Source organism: Bos mutus, unplaced genomic scaffold, assembly GCF_027580195.1.
Source record: "Bos mutus isolate GX-2022 unplaced genomic scaffold, NWIPB_WYAK_1.1 CTG1410, whole genome shotgun sequence".
In the NCBI taxonomy this organism is placed as follows: domain Eukaryota; kingdom Metazoa; phylum Chordata; class Mammalia; order Artiodactyla; family Bovidae; genus Bos; species Bos mutus.
Window position 1 is genome coordinate 1 of NW_027218870.1, and position 25,829 is coordinate 25,829.

At 41.7% G+C, this 25,829-nt stretch overlaps 1 protein-coding gene across 1 annotated transcript; it reads left to right on the forward strand.

The window, feature by feature from the left end:
• The first annotated feature begins 4,239 nt into the window (after window positions 1–4,239).
• LOC138986779 (uncharacterized) lies at window positions 4,240–25,829 on the forward strand. Its single transcript, XM_070366713.1, has 11 exons — window positions 4,240–4,267; window positions 4,714–4,889; window positions 6,678–6,839; window positions 10,173–10,282; window positions 10,803–10,983; window positions 12,178–12,316; window positions 18,178–18,353; window positions 20,108–20,269; window positions 23,620–23,729; window positions 24,250–24,430; window positions 25,626–25,829. The coding sequence occupies exons 1-11, from the start codon at window positions 4,240–4,242 to the stop codon at window positions 25,770–25,772; spliced, it is 1,572 nt and encodes a 523-aa protein (XP_070222814.1). The 3' UTR covers window positions 25,773–25,829.

Here is a 25,829-nt window from a genome sequence, read left to right on the forward strand (position 1 = left end):
TGCTCTCCACAGTCTGGGCCCCTCAGAGAGGCTCATGCAGTTACCCAGAGAAGAGAATCAAGAAGAAGACAGAGGTGACCAGGAAAAGGAAAGAGGCAATCAAAGGAGAGAGACAGATCCAGCCAGTAATCAGTTCCCAAAGTGTTCTCCACAGCCTGGAATACACAAAGAGATTCACAGAGTGGGTAGGGAAGAAAAGGGTGAGGGAGGAGATAGAGGCGACCCTGGTGGAAAAAAGGAGAGTTAAAGGGGGAGAGAGCAATCAAGGCAGTGATCAAACTCCCAAGTAGAAGTGGGCAGTGAAGATTGGGTTCTTAAACGTACAAAATTGATAACAAATAACCAAAAAGCAAACACTAAAAGTCTACAGTAAAGGTTAGAGACCCCAAATACAGTATTAGAAAAACAAAACAAAGTCACAAAAAATGATAAAATATATATATGAAGTTTGCATTAAAAATAGGGTCTTTTTTTGAAAGGTAATAGTAGGTTATAAAAATTAAAATTAAAGAAGTAATAGAGGACTTAAAAATTAAAAAAAAATTTTTTTTAAAGATAATACTAAAAATATATCTAGAAATTTCTCTGGAGTTGTTGTGGGCAGTGCGGCGTTAGTTCATTTTCAGATAGTTCTGTGATCCTGCTTATGCTTCTCAAGATCAATAGGCCCCTTCCAATGTAGTCAGTGCTAACTACAACATTTTAATCTGTTGCACCTGTCTTTTCCAGAGCGCTTCCCTCTGTTTATTTTAACTTCTTCTGTTTGCTGGTCTTTTCAGTGTCCAATTTCCGCCCTGACTCACAGGGGCAAAGGTGGTCACTTATTTAGGTTCACTTATTCAGTGGCGCTGTGGGGACGGAGGAGCACTGCAAACAAATATCCCTGGCGTGTGCTCACAGTGTCCTGACCGCACTGGGTTTGACCCGCTTACGGTGTGTGTGCTTTCCCAGTCTACACTGTTCAGGCTCCAGGTTGCTCTGCCTGCAACTGTCTGAGGCGGGCCCTGGGTTGCGTGCACTTCCCAGGTCTAAGCCGTTCAGGTTCAGGTTCAGGTTCTCAGGTACTCCACAAAGGCGCACACTCAGTCGGACCTGCGTTTTGTGCCCTTCCCAGGTCTGAGCAGCTCAGGCGACCAGGTGCTTAGAGAGCACAGTGACCCCCAGGTGTAATGTGTCTTATCACCTCCCCCATACCAGCCGCTCGATTTGCTGGGTGGCAGCAGGCCTGCCCGTCTTAGGTGGGCCGTGTGTCTCTTCTGGGGAGCTGATCTCTGGCTGCGACCGTCCCAGAGTATGTCAACCACCCAGAATCCCAACAAGTCTTGGTTAGCAAATGGGAGCCTGCTTGCAGTTTTGTAGAGGATGTCTCTCTGGGGCTGAGATTGCCCCTTTCAGGCTCTGGCTGCCCCCGCCTGCCTCCCTGTCTCTGGTGGGAGATGAGTCAGTGCACAGCCAGCTAGCTCTGCTCTGGTATTCTCTCAGTCCTCTGCTCTGTGAGTGGGCCAGGAAGTGCCTTAGATTAGGGCTTTTCACAGGATAGGTTTTTTTTCTCTCCGCTGGCTATCCCACGATTTGGGTTGCTATCTCACATTAGTTCCCTCAGATTGCCCTCAGGGCACTCAGGCCTGGTCCTTACCCTAAGCAATGCGGCCGGCACCTCCCTGTACAGGCCCTCCGCTTGCTGGTGGCAATTGTGAGTGTCTGGACTAGTTCCCTGCTGGAAGTTGATGTTACGCACGCAATCTGTGGGTTTTCTTTCTTTCTTTCTTTCTTTTTCCTCCCCGTATGTTACCCTCTGAGATTCCAAAAGTCTCCACTGACCTGCCAATGAGACTGTTTCCTAGTGTTTGGAAACTTCTCCTCTTTTAAGACTACCGTCCCAGGACAGATCTCTGTCCCTACCTCATTTGTCTCTCTTTTTCTCTTTTATATCTTGTCCTACCTCCTTTCAAAGACAATGGGCTGCCTTTCTGGGTGCCTGATGTCCTCTGCCAGCAATCAGAAGTTGTTTTGTGGAATTTGCTCAGCATTCAATGTTCTTTCGATGAATTTGTGGGGAGAAAGTGGTCTTTCTGTTCTATTTCTCCACCACCTTAGGACCACCTCTGACTTGAGCTCTGCATTGTACCTCCACAGCAAGCTCTCTTTCCATTCTGCTTCAGACCTAGGTTGCAAATGGAACTGGACTGAATGTTTATATGTCTGTTTGTTTTTAAGTCTTCCTCTTGCAATCACCCCTGCTACCATTCCAGTATTGTCCCATTGACATTTCTTTCTCTGAATAAAATGTCTTACTAATATAGCAACTACTGGGGCCAGAATAGAATTTCTACTTAAAGTATTTGTATTCTTATACTTGTTATTCTATACCCACAAAGTTACACAATTTCATTTTTTAACATTCAAACCCTAATTTGAGCATGAGGAAAAACACTAACCTAAATCTTGCCAGGATTGTTTAAGAAAGATGACGTTGTAAAGTTAACCTGTTTCACAGTCCCTGGCAACCCACTCCAGTATTATGATCCAGGAAGTCCCACGGACAGGAGCCTGACAGGCTATAGTCCATGGGGTCGCAAGAGTTGGACACGACTGAACAACTGAGCACCATACTTTTCGTGGCTATAGTATATAGTTTTATTGGTCACAGAGCCCACAAGAACTCTAACACCAACCAATGTACATTACGAAAGGTCCATCTAGGCCTGAAAATAAAAGCATAGGCCTTAATGTCTAATTTGCTTTCCATCTATGCTTATAGGCTAGCTGGCCATATAGCTTTGTACCAACTGATAGAGTTTTCTTCCTAAGAGTATTCTTATTAAAGCTGAACAATGAATGAATACATTTGAAATACATGAATACCTGTGGGTAGTTTAGAAATAAAAGAATCAGGTTAAGAGTAGGGAAACCAGGGTGCATAAAGCAACTAACACCCATATATAAACATGTATCTTTTCACATTTGTACATATTAATTAGGAGAATCTGTTCCTGAATTTAAGAATGCATTTGCTTTCTTCATTATCTCCTTTTAAAATGATGGTAATATGAATGTCAGGGCAGGAAGAGCCTAAGGCAAAGTGATGGCATTTCTTCAGGAATGCATACCTTCTGGAGGCTGCACAATCAAATGGAGAATTGGGGTGGTGTCTGCTTAGTGGGAGGTGACTGATGTCTAGGCTGCCTTAGGCCTTCTGAAGGAGGGAAATTACCTTTATTAAGGCTGCTATGTGCCATGTCTTGTGCTGGGTAGTACATTATGTTATGTAGTCCAGTCAGGTGTAAGTAGCATCATTTATGTTACATTTGAGCAAACTCATGCTCAAAGAGTTTTAGGTAAGTCATCCAATTAAGAGGGAGAATAGGAGCCTTCTGATTCTCTCACCCAGCACCACAAGTGGTTCACTCACTTGAATGGAAATGGTGAGAAACTCACTATGTCCCCGAAAGAAAAGTGGATGGGCATTTTAAAAGATTTGGTTAAATTCTTCTGTTTATTTTTCTACAACTGGGCTCCTCTAATTGACTTCTTTAGCTGGTTATTTAAGCAGGTTATTTAAGGAAATATTAAGCAGGTTTATTGAGGAAATATCAGGAAAACATTCATAGCTGGGCACGAGACACTTTGAACTCAATTCTTCATTGCTGATCACTCTTTTTTGAAAAGCATTCCTTTGGCAGGGGCTGTTGGTAGCTAAGTTTTTTTTTTTTTAATTTAATTTAATTTTTAAACTTTACACATTGTATTAGTTTTGCCAAATATCAAAATGAATCTGCCACAGGTATACATGTGTTCCCCATCCTGAATCCTCCTCCATCCTCCCTCCCCATACCATCCCTCTGGGTCATCCAAGTGCACTAGCCCCAAGCATCCAGTATCGTGCGTCGAACCTGGACTGGCAACTTGTTTCATACATGATATTATACATGATTCAATGCCATTCTTCCAAATCTTTCCACCCTCTCCCTCTCCCACGGAGTCCATAAGACTGTTGGTTGTTAAAATTCATCTTTGCGTTAACTGAGTAAGGTGTCACACAAAAACTGGCCCCCTGTAATCTTACCACATTGTCTGCAATTAATGACTACTTCTCAAGGACCCTGAGGGCAGGAAGTCATCCTTGGAGCTGACTGAGGTGTGTGGCCTCCCAGAGGAGAGGTCTAGAGGCTGACTGATAATCACTGTCAGGCAGGATATCTCGTGAAAGTCGATCCTTTTCAAGGGAGAAAATTGCGCATGACGGGGTACTCAGAAAGCCAAACAGGTAACTCAACAGAGGAAGGAAACTTCCTACAAATGCTGCTTGATTTGAATATTAAATAATTTTGCCTTTCAAATGAGATCTGAACCCAGAATCCACTGATAACACTTAATATTAGGAAACTTGTGTAACTATAGGTTAAGTGTCTCATGCCACAGGGCAAAGGGAATAGAGAGCACTGTCTGGGGAATACTGTCACAGGGAGAATCAACCCTGAGTCTGATCACGCCTCTAGGTTTAACTACTGGTTTGCAGAATATGGGCAAGAAGAACATGTTAACACCACAAGGATACAATTAGCCTGCTTCAGAATGAGGGGAATGCTATATAACAAATGGTTCAGTTTCTCTCTTTCAGCCTCTGCCATGAACATGCTGCTGAATGTAAGTGGTGGAAATCAGGGTAAATAAGCTCAACTACTACTAGTGAAAATCTCTCTTCTATATTAGTTTCAGACAAGAAGACAGTTAGGAAGAGTTCTCTCAAAAACTGGGCATTTGGCTGTATCTCCAGGACCCATAAGGAGAACCAACACACGTCTCTACCACCCACAAAGCCAAAACAGCTCTTTGGAGCTCCTCTTGAGGATGTATGTGATAATGACACCCTGCCCACCCCAATTCTGGTAGGTCTTATTTTGGTTTCTGTAACCTTAAAAAAAGGGGAGTGCTGCTGAGACATCAAGTGTTCTCTTCCAAATCTACTCCAAATGAAGAAGTCTGGCTTTGTCCGATAAGATTCATAACATTACTTCAAAGAACAACATCTGATTTAGGTACTGCAGAGTCAGAAGGCAAGTACAAGATGAAAAGATACTCTCATCCATTCCGCTGATTTCAACAAAGACCCATCTATACCAGCTCAGACCAGTTAACATGGACTCTGTAAGTTAAGGCAGTTAGAGAAGGCGAGGTTGAGGAAAAGAATGAGAGCAGTCCTTTACAGATCACCTTTATGAGGTGAGAAGGGGCAGCAGTCAGATTAGTGAGCTACTGCTCTTACCCAAGAAAAGAGGAAGTATATAGAGGCACGTATGTGGAAAGCTCCAGTCTTAAGGGGGCCTGTTCTTCTGCAAGGTTGTTCAGAGTAGTTATCTCTTAAACAGCTGCGGCAAGGAATTGTGGAGATCAGCCAGAGGCTGGGACAGGCTGGGAGCTGGGCAAAATCAACCCAATGTCATTTTTTTTTCCTTCGGGTGACAGAGTGCTTGTTTTGCATAGAATGGTGGGGAGGTCCTGGAGGTGAGTTTTAACTCCAGGCTATTTTGACCGTGTAGCTTTCCTTCAGACTCTGTGTGTAAGAATCTCTCTGAGTCCACCTCATCCTCATATGTCTCCCCGTCTCCTCCCTTGAAGTCCACACGAGTCTCAAGTCTCCTTCAGCTGAGTCTACTCCCCCTTAAGATGCAAAATGTCTCACAGGGATTTGATTTGCAACTCAAGTGTTTAAGCATAAAGTACGCATCCTCTGGCAAAGATGAATCATTTGCTCCTGACAGAATGTGTCAAAAGAGAGTCACAGAGTTCGAACTGTGCTATATCAAATTAGTGTACTGAACTGTAAGCATTAACTCTTGTTCACTGTCCACTATCTCTCCAAGCACTACACTAGATGCAGGGAATTTTATGGTATATATGAAGGAATTTGTCATACTAGCTAGGTGCTAGCTACTACCCCAGACCTTGCGTCTTTCACAGAACATTTAGGGGGTAGCCATGACTATCATCACCCCCACTTCATCAATGAAAAACAAAAGAGCCTCACCCAAGTATGTGCTATGCCCAAAGTCACACAGTGGATGACTGGCATAACAGATTCCACATTCCTTGAAAAACCTGGCTCCAATAGCTGTTATCTCTCTAACTCTGCAGACAGTAGAGGATATGAAAATACAGGAAAAGGAACTACAAAGACTGATGAGACAGAATGTCATCGGAGAAGGAGGAGAGGCTTATTGAGCCTGATTTTGACGGGAGGGAATACAGGAAACAGGACTGAATGGGGTGGACAGTCCCTGGAAGGGGAAGAAACAAATGGGGCATGAATATGGCAAAAGGATTTCCACACTTAGGGAAGAGCATATATAATAGGGAATAATGAGAAAGGAGTGGTGAAGGAGAAGAGGGTGAATCTACAAAGGCCTCAAAGCAGAGACGTTTAACACAGTAAATTCACTGAAACGGAAAATCTGATTACACGAGTGTTTACAATGTTTCAGTGTATGAATGTCAGATCGATTGTTGGGTCAAAAATATATTTAGAGACACTGAAGAAAAAATTTCAAATTGACTTCGGTGCTGTTCTAGAACTGTACCCTCATATACCACAGATCTGTCAAAACTGGAACAAGCTTGCGCTCTGGGCTTCTAGACATGAAACGTCCAACAGTTTTCTTTTCTTTCCTTCCCGATAGGATATGCTTTCCTTTATCAATCAAAAAGGGCTGTTCACAGAAGGCATCTTCAGAAAATCAGCCAGTATAAAATCATGCAGAGCCCTAAAGAAGAAACTAAACTGTGGAGACACAGTGAACTTGAATGAGGAATCAATTCTTGTGATAGCCTGCGTGTTAAAGGTAAGGAAAGTCTGAGCATTATCCACACACGGTAAATCTGAAGCTATATGACTGGTGCTTCATTATGAATGCCCAAGAAACCTAATAGGCATAAGAGAGGAAGGAGCTGAAAAGTGAAAAACACTTCACAAAGCCAAAACTGAAGGAAGGTACTGCAGATGTTATAAGCCCCATACATTAGATATTTTCCTTTTTCATTGCACATCTTGACTCCTGAACAGTCCATGCAAAGGAATAACAAGATATGTCAAAATACCCACTTACACATTGAGTGTTTACCAAAACAAGCTTCCTGCTTTGGATGACTTCCTCATCACCTTCCTAATGAAGGCCACATTTCCAAAATAAAATTCATAATAGGCCTTTGGAAACAGTTAACAGAAGTAACTTCCCAGGTGACTCAGACAGTAAAGAATCCGCCTTCAATGCAGGAAACCTGGGTTCCATCCCTGGGTTTCCAGGATCCCCTGGAACAGGGACTGGCATACGACTCCAGTATGGTTGCCTGGAGAATCCCATGGACAGTGGAGTCTGGCAGGCTATAGTCCATGAGGTGGCACAGAATTGGACACGGCTGAAGCAACTTAGCATGGATGCAGGACAGATGTTTACTCACTATGGTAAATTCGTGTGTTTAGTGTGTGTGTTTGTGTGTCTGTGTGTGTTAGTCGCCTCGTAACAGCTGACTCTCTGTGATCCCATTGACTGTAGCCCAGCAGACTTCTCTGTCCATGGAATCCTCCACGCAAGAATACTAGAGTGGGTTGCCATGCCCTTCTCCAGGGATCTTCCTGCCAGGCATCGAACCTGCATCTCTTGCATCTCCTGCATTGGCAGGCAGGTTTTTTCCCACTAGCACCACCTGGGAAGCCCATTTGTCTTACAATGAATCAAAAAATGCTTAGTGAGGCCACCAAAATCTCTGATCAGTGCATCATCCTTGCCTCCCCTGTGTCTCAATTTTTTTACTTGAAAATTAGTGTAGGGATGACGCCACCATTTGTTCCTTTTTTTTCCTCCTTTTATCTCCCTTACCATGATTAATGGCTTTGTTAACATTTGTAAGTTTAGCCCACCACCCAAAGTTACAGTTACATGGTAACCAGTTTTACTACATGCCTAATCTTATAAATCTTATTTTTAAAGTGAGTGCAACAATCAAAATCTGTTTGGAATTTTGCAAAATTCAATAGGTTTATACAAAAAATAGACTGAGTTTGAAATGATACAGCTAAATCACAAGTGTGTAGTTAAATTTCTACCAGGGCGATAATACAACAGAAAGAAAAAATTAATCAATCCATCTTGGTACTTGTTAGCAGCTATGAACAAAAATATATTGATGTAGTAATAAGTACAGAAAGGTTATTAAAATTATCTTAGAAACCAAATAACATATGGGGTTTCCTTGTCCCCTATTAATGTTCGATTGTATGGTAATAGCAACAGTGCAGGTATGATTTAGAGTTGACCCCTACTACACTTGACCTATAATAATACACACTAGAGTGCTACCCTCTAAAAGGTGCACACGTGGAACTGATTTCACTTTTGAGCAAGTGTTACTGGGCTCTTGCCTGTTTCCATGCTATAAGCACAGAGTAGTAAGAGGGTGGCTACTTATGGATACAGATCTTAGACAGTCCAAAAGTTTTCTCTTCCTAAAGTTGATTGATCTTGGTGGGGAATCAAACCTTGCAACTTTGGCCTTGAGAATACCATATGTCAAAGCAGCCATGGAGTTGGTCTAAATCAGAAATGAATATATAGTCAGAACCACATTGAGTTTGTCATTAAACTGCCTATAAACAGTAGTCCAATAGCAAATACCCATGGCATATTCTGCATGAGTCATGTCATGGCTTAACCATACTCAGTCTCACCAATCGATTCTACAGCACAGGGTTCAGGAGAGAGAAGAGACACACTCCAAGTGCATGTAGTTTGGTACACAAGGCAAAGGCCCTGCTGCACACTCCCAGACTCCAAAAGTCAAAGCCAGATGACATGGTTGAATGGCATCACCAATTCCATGGACATGAATTTGAACAGACCCAGGTGTTGCTGATGTACAGGAAAGCCTGGTGTGCAGTCCATGGGGTAGGAAAGAGTAGGACAGGACTGAATGGCTGAACTCACATGGAGTGTTTCCTCCTTCCAAATGTACTGCGGACACTCCATAAGAAGCATAGTGAAACCCTGATGACCAGCATTGAGTACTCTATACCAATTCCAAGAAAAAGTATGAGAGGACTGAGACTTTGTGCATTATCTTCATACTCTATCCTCAGTACTCAAGAGAGTGCCTGACACAAACAGCAGCTCAATAAGTACTGAAACAAGCGAACACTAACAGGATTGTAATCATGATAGTTGCCTTAGAAACACTGCGTAAAGAAGATACTATTAAGAGAAGTCAGGCTGTATATTAAGACCAGTGGAAGCAAGTTGTGCCTTTGAAACTGGCAAGGCAATGCAATCATTTCCCCTCAGTCTTGCACAACAGGTTACAACTTCATCCATTTTAATAGGCCCCATTCTCTGATATTAAGACTTGGTCATCAGGATAAAGTTTGCAGGCCTCCACTTAGGAAGCTGACATTTGCATATTCTATCCCACAGATGTCAAGTTGCAATGTATCTAAATTTTCAGTTTTCTCTTTGGGTGGATATATTGAATTCAAAGAGTTGTAAGGGTAACATGTAGTTTACCATTGGGTCTTTTGATTTATTTCTAACACCTGCTGCTTAAAAGTCTGTAGAACTGTACTTTTATATGATTTTTTTTTTTAAATAAGATTGAAGCTATTTCGATACTAGCTTTTTCCCAAAGAACACACATACATCAGGTATTCTCTTAATATGTGTAGAAGAGCATGTAGGGGTGTAATTTTGTTTGTTTTATTTCAGAACTTCTCTTTCTTGAATCACAAGCAAGCATGTGTCTGAAGTAAACAAACAAAATGGGCATGTGCATTTCTTTTCAAGAAACTAATAGGATTTAGGATCAGTTATCACCAGGCCTTGCCAGTTTGTACTAATGTGTTAACATGTACACAAAGAGTAAGTTCCAGGCGATAGAAGGAGCTTTAGCTTCATTCTCACTACAGCCCAGACTCTGCTTTTATGCTTCTAATTTTAGTTGGGGAAAATCCAACCAGTACTTCTGGGTGTGCAAGGCTGTGGAGAATGACAGCCAAGCTCTGTGTGAATCAGTGTGCGTGGCTGTGAAGGAATTGTGGACTGAATTGAATTTTTCCACTAAATATTTTCTTTGCAATTTCTCCATTGAATTTATCCTAAGAATAATATATACTTTTTGATCTATATAAGGATTTTCTTCAAAATATCCAAGGAAGCATATTTTCAGCCAGTCTCTATGATAAATGGCTTGATGTTATTGATCAAGGGAACGAGGACGACAAAATAAAGGCGACCCAGAGGTAATGATGCCATAATTACTCAACTCTGAGAAAATACAACCAACATACTCTTAGGAAAATATTAGCTTATACTTTACAGCTGTGTCCTCTAAAATAATGACCAGTATCACGGGGTTTCACTTGATCATGCCCATGGAAGCTAGTTTGAAGAGAGATGCATGCCTTATTGGTGACACTGTAATTGGTGTTTTTCTCCTAATCTCATTAACATGGACTGCTTGACCATTTTACACCTTCTGAATACATGAAACTGTTGGAGATGAAATCCACTGGTCTAAAATGAGATGATAAAGAACCAATCCGCCAGTGGTATGATCTTAAATACAAACACATAACTAACCAGAGTAGGTCTTACCTGGTTCAGGAATTAAATTCAGTGAAACATTTTTGTATGCATTCATGCCTGGAACTGTGAGAATGGACTGTGTACATGGTATAAAAAGAAGTACTTTGTTCTCTGTATTTCCACTTACTAAGCAAAATGACTTGCTTTATTTATAAGTGTTTTCTCTGTCCTTAGGCTTCTAGACCAGCTGCCGAGAGCCAATGTAGTTTTTCTGCGATATCTTTTTGCAGTTTTACGCAATATTGAGCAACATTCCTCATCCAATCAGATGACAGCTTATAATTTATCAGTGTGTATAACCCCAAGCATGCTTTGTCTGTCTAATTCTGGCAGCTCAGAAAACTTCACCAAACAGGTAATGAGATCTCTCATTTTTATGCCTTGCGGAGCAGAGTCCCCATCTTGAACCTGAAGTCTGTAGTATTAACTCTGATGAACCAGTTTTTAAGTGCACATTTTAATTACACTGCCTTGGAGTGGCAGAGTCCTACTCTGGTTGGGCATGGGAAGCTGTATTATAACTGAGAACAGTTGACTCACTTCCCCTTTGCCATCCAACAGATTAAACGATAGAGAGGTAAGAGTAGGATGATATGATAGAAAAGAACCTGGCTTTGGAATCAGAGAGCCAAGGTTCAACTCTCAGCCTAATCACTGAGGGTGTACAAGCCTCCAAATTATGATTTCATCATTACACAATGATGACACCCAATACATCTGGTCAATGTCGGCACATCTTAGCGGCCTGGGCAATATGAGCACCTGAGGCTCCACACATGCTGGCCGCACTCTGCCAGCTGTGGCTCATTCAGGAAAGTATTTGGCTTCTATTGTGTCTCTGCCTGTGGATGAGGAACCTAGTAAAATATTTCAGAACATCCTAAGAGAGCCACAACATGCCTAATAAGATCACAGCTCTTCTCCAAGCTCCCCCGGACAGCAAGTGTGAGGCAAGGGAATGTGGTAACATAGACAGACATGTTTTCTCTCCAGATGATTTGTTCCTTCACAAACCCCACCGGCCCACACTGAAACCTCTGCTACCCAAGTTTCAGATATTTCTTCACTCAAGTGAAATTCACAATTGGTGTTGTATTCGATACTTTATAAATGTTAATAATATGAGATATAAAAAATCTATCTCAATAAAACTAGAAACAAATTTATTAAAAATAAATAAAACTTAATAAGAGAATATACATTTTTGTCCCACATATCCTATGCGGGCTACTTAAAAATCATCCTAGTTTTAAGCATGTTAACCATCTTTACAAAATTTTAGCTATTAAACCAGGCTACATAGTATAACATTAGCCCACTGACTAAAAGAATTTTAAAATTTGAGCCCAAACTACTCTTGAAAGTAGGAGTTATTTCTTAGAAAAAGCTGATGTATATATAATATATTTATATATTTTTTAGTCAAGTCTGAATTTTTCTCAGATTTCTTTTGCATTTTTGGTTAGAGCCAAGATTCATGGATGAAATATGATTTACTATTACACCATATGTACAGTAATACCCCATTTTTTGCCCCTTCGTGTTACAGATTTCTTTCATACAATTTCTCATTGAAAACTGTCTCAAGATATTTGGAGAAGATATCACTTGTCTCTTTGGAGAGACGTCAGTGAGTTCTGATAACAGTAATATCACTGATATTATCGATAACAGTGAGAAGGTTGCAGGTATGTGAATAATGTAACTGGCTTTGATGCCAAAGACAGCAAGGCTTCCAGGGGTCAGTGGGAGATCCTAGAGCCCAAAGCACATTCTAAGGGCAGTAATTTCCATCTGCTCCAAGACATGGGAAGATTCCCACTTGTGAGATCAAAGCAAGGATAAGACTCTTCTGATTTCAAGAAGCAACTAGTACAGCTTTAGGAGACATCACGATTCGTTGAGTTCAGTTCAGCTGCTCAGTCGTGTCCGGCTCTTTGTGATCCCAAGGACTACAGTGACCCCAAGTCCTTGGGCTTGAGGACTGCAGCACGCCAGGCTTTCCTGTCCATCACCAACTCCCAGAGCTTACTCAAACTCACGTCCTTTGAATTGGTGATGCCGTCCAACCATCTCATCCTCTCTCGTCCCCTTCTCCTGCCTTCAATCTTTCCCAGCATCAGGGTCTTTTCCCATGAGTCAGTTCTTTACATCAGGTGACCAAAACATTGGACTTTCAGCTTCAGCATCAGTTAGATTGCTGTATTTGGGGTGGCCTTTCTGTATTCTGGCAGCTTGTGGTTCTTTTTTATTGTGGAGATTCCTCACTGTGGGTGGGGTTGTGTGAGTGGCTTGTCAAGGTTTCCTGCTTAGGGAAGCTTGCGTCCCTGTTCTGGTGGGTGGAGCTGGACTTCTCTCCAGAGTGCAATGAAATGTCCAGTAGTGAGTTTTGAGATGTCTATGGGTTTGGTGTGAAATTGGGAGCCTGTATATTGAAGCTCAGGGCTATGTTCCTGCATTGTTGGAGAATTTGCGTTGTATGTCTTGCTCTGGAACTTGTTGGCTCTTGGGTGGTGCTTGGTTTCAGTGTAGGTATGGAGGCTTTTGGATGAGCTCGTATCCATTAATGTTCCCTGGAGTCAGGAGTTCTCTGGTGTTCTCAGGTTTTGAACTTAAGCCTCCTGTCTCTGGTTTTCCGTCTTATTCTTAGAGTAGCCTCAAGACTTCTCTATCTGTACAGCACCGATGATAAAACATCTAGGTTAATGATGAAAAGCTTCTCCACAGTGAGGGAACCCAGAGAGGTTCACCAAGTTAGATGGAGAAGAGAATAAGGAGGAGGGAGATAGAGTTGACCAGGAGAAGAAGAGGGGGAATCAAAAGGGGAGAGAGCAAGCTAGCCAGTAATCAATTCGCTATGTGCTCTCCACAGTCTGGGCCCCTCAGAGAGGCTCATGCAGTTACCCAGAGAAGAGAAGGAAGAAGGAGACAGAGGTGACCAGGACAAGAAAAGAGGGAATCAAAAGGAGAGAGACAGATCCAGCCAGTAATCAGTTCCCAAAGTGTTCTCCACAGCCTGGAATACACAAAGAGATTCACAGAGTGGGTAGGGAAGAAAAGGGTGAGGGAGGAGATAGAGGCGACCTCGTGGAGAAAAAGGAGAGTCAAAAGGGGGAGAGAGCAATCAAGGCAGTGATCAAACTCCCAAGTAAAAATGGGTAGTGAAGATTGGGGTCTTAAACGTTCAAAATTGATAACAAATACCAAAAAGCAAATATTAAAAGTCTACAGTAAAGATGAGAGTCTCCCAAACACAGTATTAGAAAAACAAAACAAAGTCACAAAATATGATAAAATATATATATGAAGTTTGCATTAAAAATAGGATCTTTTTTTTGAAAGGTAGTAGTAGATTATAAAAATTAAAATTAAAGAAGTAATAGAGGACTTAAAAATTAAAAAAAAATTTTTTTAAAGATAATACTAAAAATATATCTAGGAATTTCTCTGGAGTTGTTGTGGGCAGTGCGGCGTTAGTTCAGTTTCAGATACTTCTGTGATCCAGCTTATACTTCTCAAGTCTATAGGCCCCTTCCATTGTAGTCAGTGCTAACTACAAGGTTTTAATCTGTTGCACCTGTCTTTTCCAGAGCGCTTCCCTCTGTTTATTTTAACTTCTTCTGTTTGCTGGTCTTTTCAGTGTCCAATTTCCGCCCTGACTCATGGGGGCAAATGTGGTCACTTATTTAGGTTCACTTATTCAGTGGTGCTGTGGGGACGGAGGAGCACTGCAAACAAATATCCCTGGCGTGTGCTCACAGTGTCCTGACCACACTGGGTTTGACCTGCTCACGGTGTGTGTGCTTTCCCAGCCTACACTGCTCAGGCTCCAGGTTGCTCTGCCTGCAACTGTCTGAGGCAGGCCCTGGGTTGTGTGCACTTCCCAGGTCTAAGCCCTTCAGGTTCAGGTTCAGGTTCTCAGGTACTCCAGAAAGGCGCAGACTCAGTCGGACCTGCGTTTTGTGCCCTTTCCATGTCTGAGCAGCTGAGGCGACCAGGTGCTTAGCGAGCACAGTGACCCCCAGGTGTGGTGTGTCTTATACCTCCCCCATCCCAGCTGCTCGATTTCCTTGGTGGCAGCAGGCCTGCCCGTCTCAGGTGGGCCGTATGTCTCTTCTGGGGAGCTGATCTCTGGCCGCGACCGTCCCAGCGGATGTCAACCGCCCAGTATCCCAACAAGTCTTGGTTAGCAAATGGGAGCCTGCTTGCAGTTTTGTAGAGGATTCCTCTCTGGGGCTGAGATTGCCTCTTTCAGGCTCTGGCTGCCCCTGCCTGCCTCCCTGTCTCTGGTGGGAGATGAGTCAGTGCACAGCCAGCTAGCTCTGCTCTGGTATTCTCTCAGTCCTCTGCTCTGTGAGTGGGCCAGGAAGTGCCTTAGATTAGGGCTTTTCACAGGATAGTTTTTTTTCTCTCTCGCTGGCTATCCCACAATTTGGATTGCTATCTCACATTAGCTCCTTCAGATTGCCCTCAGGGCACTCAGGCCTGGTCCTTACCCTAAGCAATGCAGACCGCACCTCCCTGTACAGGCCCCCCACTTGCTGGTGGCAATTGTGAGTGTCTGGACTAGTTCTCTGCTGGAAGTTGATGTTAGGCACACAATCTGTGGGGTTTCTTTCTTTCTTTATTTATTTTTCCTCCCCGTATGTTACCCTCTGAGATACTAAAACTCCCCACTGACCTGCCAATGAGACTGTTTCCTAGTGTTTGGAAACCTCTCCTCTTTTAAGACTACCATCCCAGGACAGATCTCTGTCCCTACCTCATTTGTCTCTCTTTTTCTCTTTTATATTTTGTCCTACCTCCTTTCAAAGACAACGGGCTGCCTTTCCGGGTGCCTGATGTCTTCTGCCAGCAATCAGAAGTTGTTTTGTGGAATTTGCTCAGCATTCAATGTTCTTTCGATGAATTTGTGGGGAGAAAGTCGTCTTTCTGTTCTATTTCTCCGCCACCTTAGGACCGCCTCTGAATTGAACTCTGCATTCTACCGCCACAGCAAGCTCTCTTTCCATTGTGCTTCAGACCTAGGTTGCAAATGGAACTGGACTGAATGTTTATATGTCTGTTTGTTTTTAAGTCTTCCTCTTGCAATCACCCCTGCTACCATTCCAGTATTGTCCCATTGACATTCTTTCTCTGAATAAAATGTCTTACTAATTTAGCAATTACTGGGGCCAGAATAGAATTTCTACTTAAAGTATTTGTATTCTTAGAATTGTTATTCTATACCCACAAAGTTACACAATTTCATTTTTTAACATTCAAACCCTAATTTGAGCATGAGGAAAAACACTAACCTAAATCTTGTCAGGATTGTTTAAGAAAGATGACGTTGTAAAGTTAACCTGTTTAACAGTCCCTGGCAACCCACTCCAGTATTATGATCCAGGAAGTCCCACAGCCAGGAGCCTGACAGGCTATAGTCCATGGTCGCAAGAGTTGGACATGACTGAAGAACTGAGCACCATACTTTTTGTGGCTATAGTATATAGTTTTATTGGTCACAGAGCCCACAAGAACTCTAACACCAACCAATGTACATTACGAAAGCTCCATCTAGGCCTGAAAATAAAAGCATAGGCCTTAATGTCTAATTTGCTTTCCATTTATGCTTATAGGCTAGCTGGCCATATAGCTTTGTACCAACTGATAGAGTTTTCTTCCTAAGAGTATTCTTATTAAAGCTGAACAATGAAGGAATACATTTGAAATACATGAATACCTGTGGGTAGTTTAGAAATAAAAGAATCAGGTTAAGAGTAGGGAAACCAGGGTGCATAAAGCAACTCAACCCATATAAACATGTATCTTTTCACGTTTGTACATATTAATTAGGAGAATCTGTTCCTGAATTTAAGAATGCATTTGCTTTCTTCATTATCTCCTTTTAAAATGATGGTAGTATGACTGTCAGGGCAGGAAGAGCCTAAGGCAAAGTGATGGCATTCCTTCGGGAATGCACACCTTCTGGAGGCTACACAGTCAAATGGAGAATGGGGATGCGGTCTGCTTAGGGGGAGGCGACTGATGTCTAGGCTGCCTTAGGCCTTCTGAAGGAGGGAAATTACCTTTATTAAGGCTGCTATGTGCCATGTCTTGTGCTGGGTAGTACATTATGTTATGTAGTCCAGTCAGGTGTAAGTAGCATCATTTATGTTACATTTGAGCAAACTGACGCTCAAAGACTTTTAGGTAACTCATCCAATTAAGAGGCAGAATAGGAGCCTTCTGGTTCTCTCACCCAGCACCACAAGTGGTTCACTCACTTGAATGGACATGGTGCGGCACTCACTATGTCTCCGAAAGACAAGTGGATGGGTATTTTAAAAGATTTGGTTAAATTCTTCTGTTTATTTTTCTACAACTGGGCTCCTCTAATTGACTTCTTTAGCTGGTTATTTAAGCAGGTTATTTAAGGAAATATTAAGCAGGTTTATTGAGGAAATATCAGGAAAACATTCATAGCTGGGCACGAGACACTTTGAACTCAATTCTTCATTGCTGATCACTCTTTTTTGAAAAGCATTCCTTTGGCAGGGGCTGTTGGTAGCTAATATTTTTTTTTTTTAACTTTACACATTGTATTAGTTTTGCCAAATATCAAAATGAATCTGCCACAGGTATACATGTGTTCCCCATCCTGAATCCTCCTCCATCCTCCCTCCCCATACCATCCCTCTGGGTCATCCAAGTGCACTAGCCCCAAGCATCCAGTATCGTGCGTCGAACCTGGACTGGCAACTTGTTTCATACATGATATTATACATGGTTCAATGCCATTCTTCCAAATCTTCCCACCCTCTCCCTCTCCCACAGAGTCCATAAGACTGTTGGTGGTTAAAATTCATCTTTGCGTTAACTGAGTAAGGTGTCACACAAAAACTGGCCCCCTGTAATCTTACCACATTGTCTGCAATTAATGACTACTTCTCAAGGACCCTGAGGGCAGGAAGTCATCCTTGGAGCTGACTGAGGTGTGTGGCCTCCCAGAGGAGAGGTCTAGAGGCTGACAGATAAGCACTGTCAGGCAGGATATCTCGTGAAAGGCGATTCTTTTCAAGGGAGAAAATTGCCCATGACGGGGTACTCAGAAAGCCAAACAGGTAACTCAACAGAGGAAGGAAACTTCCTACAAATGCTGCTTGATTTGAATATTAAATAATTTTGCCTTTCAAATGAGATCTGAACCCAGAATCCACTGATAACACTTAATATTAGGAAACTTGTGTAACTATAGGTTAAGTGTCTCATGCCACAGGGCAAAGGGAATAGAGAGCACTGTCTGGGGAATACTGTCACAGGGAGAATCAACCCTGTGTCTGATCACGCCTCTAGGTTTAACTACTGGTTTGCAGAATATGGGCAAGAAGAACATGTTAACACCACAAGGATGCAATTAGCCTGCTTCAGAATGAGGGGAATGCTATATAACAAATGGTTCAGTTTCTCTCTTTCAGCCTCTGCCATGAACATGCTGCTGAATGTAAGTGGTGGAAATCAGGGTAAATAAGCTCAACTACTACTAGTGAAAATCTCTCTTCTATATTAGTTTCAGACAAGAAGACAGTTAGGAAGAGTTCTCTCAAAAACTGGGCATTTGGCTGTATCTGTAGGACCCGCGAGGAGAACCAACACCCGTCTCTACAACCCACAAAGCCAAAACAGCTCTTTGGAGCTCCTCTTGAGGATGTATGTGATAATGACACACTGCCCACCCCAATTCTGGTAGGTCTTATTTTGGTTTCTGTAACTTTCCTGAGAAGGGGAGTGCTGAGAGATCAAGTGTTCTCTTCCAAATCTACTCCCAAATGAAGAAGTCTGGCTTTGTCCGATAAGATTCATAACATTACTTCAAAGAATAAGATCTGATTTAGGTACTGCAGAGTCAGAAGGCAAGTACAAGATGAAAAGATACTCTCATCCATTCCGCTGATTTCAACAAAGACCCATCTATACCAGCTCAGACCAGTTAACATGGACTCTGTAAGTTAAGGCAGTTAGAGAAGGCGAGGTTGAGGAAAAGAATGAGAGCAGTCCTTTACAGATCACCTTTATGAGGTGAGAAGGGGCAGCAGTCAGATTAGTGAGCTACTGCCCTTACCCAAGAAAAGAGGAAGTATATAGAGGCACGTATGTGGAAAGCTCCAGTCTTAAGGGGACCTGTTCTTCTGCAAGGTTGTTCAGAGTAGTTATCTCTTAAACAGCTGCGGCAAGGAATTGTGGAGATCAGCCAGAGGCTGGGACAGGCTGGGAGCTGGGCAAAATCAACCCAATGTCCATTTTTTCCTTCGGGTGACAGAGTACTTGTTTTGCATAGAATGGTGGGGAGGTCCTGGAGGCCAGTTTTAACTCCAGGCTATTTTGACCCTGTAGCTTTCCTTCAGACTCTGTGTGTAAGAATCTCTGAGAGTCCACCTCATCATCATATGTCTCCTCGTCTCCACAAGTCTCCTTCAGCTGAGTCTACTCCCCCTTAAGATGCAAAATGTCTCACAGGGATTTGATATGGAACTCAAATGTTTAAGCATAAAGTACGCATCCTCTGGCAAAGATGAATCATTTGCTCCTGACAGAATGTGTCAAAAGAGAGTCACAGAGTTCGAACTGTGCTATATCAAATTAGTGTACTGAACTGTAAGCATTAACTCTTGTTCACTGTCCACTATCTCTCCAAGCACTACACTAGATGCAGAATTTTATGGTATATATGAAGAAATTTATCATACTAGCTACGTGCTAGCTACTACCCCAGACCTTGCGTCTTTCACAGAAAGTTTAGGGGGTAGCCATGACTATCATCACCCCCACTTCATCAATGAAAAACAAAAGAGCCTCACCCAAGTATGTGCTATGCCCAAAGTCACACAGTGGATGACTGGCATAACAGATTCCACATTCCTTGAAAAACCTGGCTCCAATAGCTGTTATCTCTCTAACTCTGCAGACAGCAGAGGATATGAAAATACAGGAAAAGGAACTACAAAGGCTGATGAGACAAGAATGTCATCGGAGAAGGAGGAGAGGCGTATTGAGCCTGATTTTGAGGGGAGGGAATACAGGAAACAGGAGTGAATGGGGTGGACAGTCCCTGGAAGGGGAATAAACAAATGGAGCATGAATATGGCAAAAAGATTTCCACACTTAGGGAAGAGCATCTATAATAGGGAATAAAGAGAAAGGAGCAGTGAAGGAGGAGAGGGTGAATCTACAAAGGCCTCAAAGCAGAGGCGTTTAACACAGTAATTCACTGAAATGGAAAATCTGATTACACAAGTGTTTACAATGTTTCAGTGTATGAATCGATTGTTGGGTCAAAAATATATTCAGAGACACTGAAGAAAAAATTTCAAATTGACTTCGGTGCTGTTCTAGAACTGTACCCTCATATACCACAGATCTGTCAAAACTGGAACAAGCTTGCGCTCTGGGCTTCTAGACATGAAACATCCCACAGTTTTCTTTTCTTTCCTTCCCGATAGGATATGCTTTCCTTTATCAATCAAAAAGGGCTGTTCACAGAATGCATCTTCGGAAAATCAGCCAGTATAAAATCATGCAGAGCCCTAAAGAAGAAACTAAACTGTGGAGACACAGTGAACTTGAATGAGGAATCAATTCTTGTGATAGCCTGCGTGTTAAAGGTAAGGAAAGTCTGAGCATTATCCACACACGGTAAATCTGAAGCTATATGACTGGTGCTTCATTATGAATGCCCAAGAAACCTAATAGGCATAAGAGAGGAAGGAGCTGAAAAGTGAAAAACACTTCACAAAGCCAAAACTGAAGGAAGGTACTGCAGATGTTATAAGCCCCATACATTAGATATTTTCCTTTTTCATTGCACATCTTGACTCCTGAACAGTCCATGCAAAGCAATAACAAGATATGTCAAAATACCCACTTACACATTGAGTGTTTACCAAAACAAGCTTCCTGCTTTGGATGACTTCCTCATCACCTTCCTAATGAAGGCCACATTTCCAAAATAAAATTCATAATCAGCCTTTGGAAACAGTTAACAGAAGTAACTTCCCAGGTGACTCAGACAGTAAAGAATCCGCCTTCAATGCAGGAAACCTGGGTTCCATCCCTGGGTTGCAAGGATCCCCTGGAACAGGGACTGGCATACGACTCCAGTATGGTTGCCTGGAGAATCCCATGGACAGTGGAGTCTGGCAGGCTATAGTCCATGAGGTAGCACAGAATTGGACATGGCTGAAGCAACTTAGCATGGATGCAGGACAGATGTTTACTCACTATGGTAAATTCGTGTGTTTAGTGTGTGTGTTTGTGTGTCTGTGTGTGTTAGTCGCCTCGTAACAGCCGACTCTCTGTGATCCCATTGACTGTAGCCCAGCAGACTTCTCTGTCCATGGAATCCTCCACGCAAGAATACTAGAGTGGGTTGCCATGCCCTTCTCCAGGGGATCTTCCTGCCAGGCATCGAACCTGCATCTCTTGCATCTCCTGCATTGGCAGGCAGGTTTTTTCCCACTAGCACCACCTGGGAAGCCCATTTGTCTTACAATGAATCAAAAAACGCTTAGTGAGGCCAACAAAATCTCTGATCACTGCATCATCCTTGCTTCCCCTGTGTCTCAATGCCTTTTACTTGAAAATTAGTGTAGGGATGACGCCACCATTTGTTCCTTCTTTTTCCTCCTTTTATCTCCCTTACCATGATTAATGGCTTTGTTAACATTTGTAAGTTTAGCCCACCACCCAAGGTTACAGCTACATGGTAACCTGTTTTACTACATGCCTAATCTTATAAATCTTAGTTTTAAAGTGAGTGCAACAATCAAAATCTGTTTGGAATTTTGCAAAATTCAATAGGTTTATACAAAAAATAGACTGAGTTTGAACTGATACAGCTAAATCACAAGTGTGTAGTTAAATTTGTACCAGGGCAATAATACAACAGAAAGAAAAAATTAATCAATTCATCTTGGTACTTGTTAGCAGTTATGAACAAAAATATATTGATGTAGTAATAACTACAGTCAGGTTATTAAAATTATCTTAGAAACCAAATAACATATGGTGTTTCCTTTTCCCCTATTAATGTTCAATTGTATGAAAATAGCAACAGTGCAGGTATGATTTACAGTTGACCCCTACTACACTTGACCCATAATAATACACACTAGGTATGCAAATAGCAAGTAGAGTGCTACCCTCTAAAAGGTGCACACTTGGAACTGATTTCACTTTTGAGCAAGTGTTACTAGGCTCTTGCCTGTTTCCATGCTGTAAGCACAGTCTAGTAAGAGGGTGGCTACTTATGGGTACAGGTCTTTGACACTCCCAAAGTTTTCTCTACCTAAAGTTGATTGATCTTGGTGGGGAATCAAACCTTGCAACTTTGGCCTTGAGAATACCATATGTCAAAGCAACCATGGCGTTGGTGTAAATCAGAAATGAATATATAGTCAGAACCACATTAAGTTTGTCATTAAACTGTCTATAAACAGTAGTCCAGTAGCAAATACCCATGGCATATTCTGCATGAGTCATGTCCTGGCTTAACCATACTCAGTCTCACCAATCGATTTTACAGCACAGGTTTCAGGAGAGAGAAGAGACACACTCCAAGTGCATGTAGTTTGGTACACAAGTCAAAGGCCCTGCTGCACACTCCCAGACTCCCAGAATTCAAAGCCAGATGACATGGTTGAATGGCATCACCAACTCCATGGACATGAATTTGAACAAGACCCAGGTGTTGCTGATGGACAGGAAAGCCTGGTGTGCAGTCCATGGGGTCACAAAGAGTAGGACAGGACTGAATGGCTGAACTGAAATGGAGTGCTTCCTCCTTCCAAATGTACTGCGGACACTCCATAAGAAGCATAGTGAAACCCTGATGACCAGCATTGGGTAATCTATACCAATTCCAAGAAAAAGTATGAGAGGACTGAGACTTTGTGCATTATCTTCATACTCTATCCTCAGTACTCAAGAGAGTGCCTGACACAAACAGCAGCTCAATAAGTACTGAAACAAGCGAACACTAACAGGATTGTAATCATGATAGTTGCCTTAGAAACACTGCGTAAAGAAGATACTATTAAGAGAAGTCAGGCTGTATATTAAGACCAGTGGAAGCAAGTTGTGCCTTTGAAACTGGCAAGGCAATGCAATCATTTCCCCTCAGCCTTGCACAACAGGTTACAACTTCATCCATTTTAATAGGCCCCATTCTCTGATATTAAGACTTGGTCATCAAGATAAAGTTTCCAGGCCTCCACTTAGGAAGCTGACATTTGCATATTCTATCCCACAGGTGTCAAGTTGCAATGTATCTAAATTTTCAGTTTCCTCTTTGGGTGGATATATTGAATTCAAAGAGTTGTAAGGGTAACATGTAGTTTACCATTGGGGCTTTTGATTTATTTCTAACACCTGCTGCTTAAAAGTCTGTAGAACTTTCCTTTTATATGATTATTTTTTTAAAACAAGATTAAAGCTATTTCGATACTAGCTTTTTCCCAAAGAGCACACATACTTCAGGTTTTCTCTTAATATGTGTATAAGAGCATGTAGGGGTGTAATTTTGTTTATTTCAGAACTTCTCTTTCTTGAATCACAAGCAAGCATGTGTTTGAAGTAAACAAACAAAATGGGCATGTGTGTTTCCTTTCAAGAAACTAATAGGATTTAGGATCAGTTATCAGCAGGCCTTGCCAGTTTGTACTAATGTGTTAACATGTACACAGAGATAAGTTCCAGGCAATAGAAGGAGCTTTAGCTTCATTCTCACTACAGCCCAGACTCTGCTTTTATGCTTCTAATTTTAGTTGGGGAAAATCCAACCAGTACTTCTGGGTGTGCAAGGCTGTGGAGAATGACAGCCAAGCTCTGTGTGAATCAGTGTGCGTGGCTGTGAAGGAATTGTGGACTGAATTGAATTTTTCCACTAAATATTTTCTTTGTAATTTCTCCATGGAATTTATCCTAAGAATAATATATACTTTTTGATCTATATAAGGATTTTCTTCGAAATATCCAAGGAAGCATATTTTCAGCCAGTCTCTATGATAAATGGCTTGATGTTATTGATCAAGGGAATGAGGACGACAAAATAAAGGCGACCCAGAGGTAATGATGCCATAATTACTCAACTCTGAGAAAATACAACCAACATACTTTTAGGAAAATATTAGCTTATACTTTACAGCTGTGTCCTCTAAAATAATGACCAGTATCACGGGGTTTGACTTGATCATGCCCATGGAAGTCAGTTTGAAGAGAGATGCATGCCTTATTGGTGACACTGTAATTGGTGTTTTTCTCCTAATCTCATTAACATGGACTGCTTGACCATTTTACACCTTCTGAATACATGAAACTATTGGAGATGAAATCCACTGGTCTAAAATGAGATGATAAAGAACCAATCCGCCAGTGGTATGATCTTAAATACAAACACATAACTAACCAGAGTAGGTCTTACCTGGTTCAGGAATTAAATTCAGTGAAATATTTTTGTATGCATTCATGCCTGGAACTGTGAGAATGGACTGTGTACATGGTATAAAAAGAAGTACTTTGTTCTCTGTATTTCCACTTACTAAGCAAAATGACTCGCTTTATTTATAAGTGTTTTCTCTGTCCTTAGGCTTCTAGACCAGCTGCCGAGAGCCAATGTAGTTTTTCTGCGATATCTTTTTGCAGTTTTACGCAATATTGAGCAACATTCCTCATCCAATCAGATGACAGCTTATAATTTATCAGTGTGTATAACCCCAAGCATGCTTTGTCTGTCTAATTCTGGCAGCTCAGAAAACTTCACCAAACAGGTAATGAGATCTCTCATTTTTTGCCTTGCAGAGCAGAGTCCCCATCTTGAACCTGAAGTCTGTAGTATTAACTCTGATGAACCAGTTTTTAAAGTGCACATTTTAATTACACTGCCTTGGAGTGGCAGAGTCCTACTCTGGTTGGGCATGGGAAGCTGTATTATAACTGAGAACAGTTGACTCACTTCCCCTTTGCCATCCAACAGATTAAACGATAGAGAGGTAAGAGTAGGATGATATGATAGAAAAGAACCTGGCTTTGGAATCAGAGAGCCAAGGTTCAACTCCCAGCCTAATCACTGAGGGTGTACAAGCCTCCAAACTATGATTTCATCATTACACAATGATAACACCCAATACATCTGGTCACTGTCGGCACATCTTAGCAGCCTGGGCAATATGAGCACCTGAGGCTCCACACGTACTGGCCACACTCTGCCAGCTGTGGCTCATTCAGGAAAGTATTTGACTTCTCTTGTGTCTCTGCCTGAGGATGAGGAAGCTAGTAAAATATTTCAGAACATTCTAAGAGAGCCACAACATGCCTAATAAGATCACAGCTCTTCTCCAAGCTCCCCCGGACAGCAAGTGTGAGGCAAGGGAATGTGGTAAGACAGACAGACATGTTTTCTCTCCAGATGATTTGTTCCTTCACAACCCCCCGCCAGCCCACACTGAAACCTCTGCTACCCAAGTTTCAGATATTTCTTCACTCAAGTGAAATTCACAGTTGGTGTTGTATTCGATACTTTATAAATGTTAATAATATGAGATATAAAAAATCTATCTCAATAAAACTAGAAACAAATTTATTAAAAATAAATAAAACTTAATAAGAGAATATACATTTTTGTCCCAAATATCCTATGCGGGCTACTTAAAAATCATCCTAGTTTTAAGCCTGTTAACCATCATTACAAAATTTTAGCTATTAAACCAAGCTACATAGTATAACGTTAGCCCACTGACTAAAAGAATTTTAAAATTTGAGCCCAAACTACTCTTGAAAGTAGGAGTTATTTCTTAGAAAAAGCTGATGTATATATAATATATTTATATATTTTTTAGTCAAGTCTGAATTTTTCTCAGATTTCTTTTGCATTTTTGGTTAGAGCCAAGATTCATGGATGAAATGTGATTTACTATTACACCATATGTAGAGTAATACCCCATTTTTTGCCCCTTCGTGTTACAGATTTCTTTCATACAATTTCTCATTGAAAACTGTCTCAAGATATTTGGAGAAGATATCACTTGTCTCTTTGGAGAGACGTCAGTGAGTTCTGATAACAGTGATATCACTGATATTACCGATAACAGTGAGAAGGTTGCAGGTACGTGAATAATGTAACTGGCTTTGATGCCAAAGACAGCAAGGCTTCCAGGGGTCAGTGGGAGA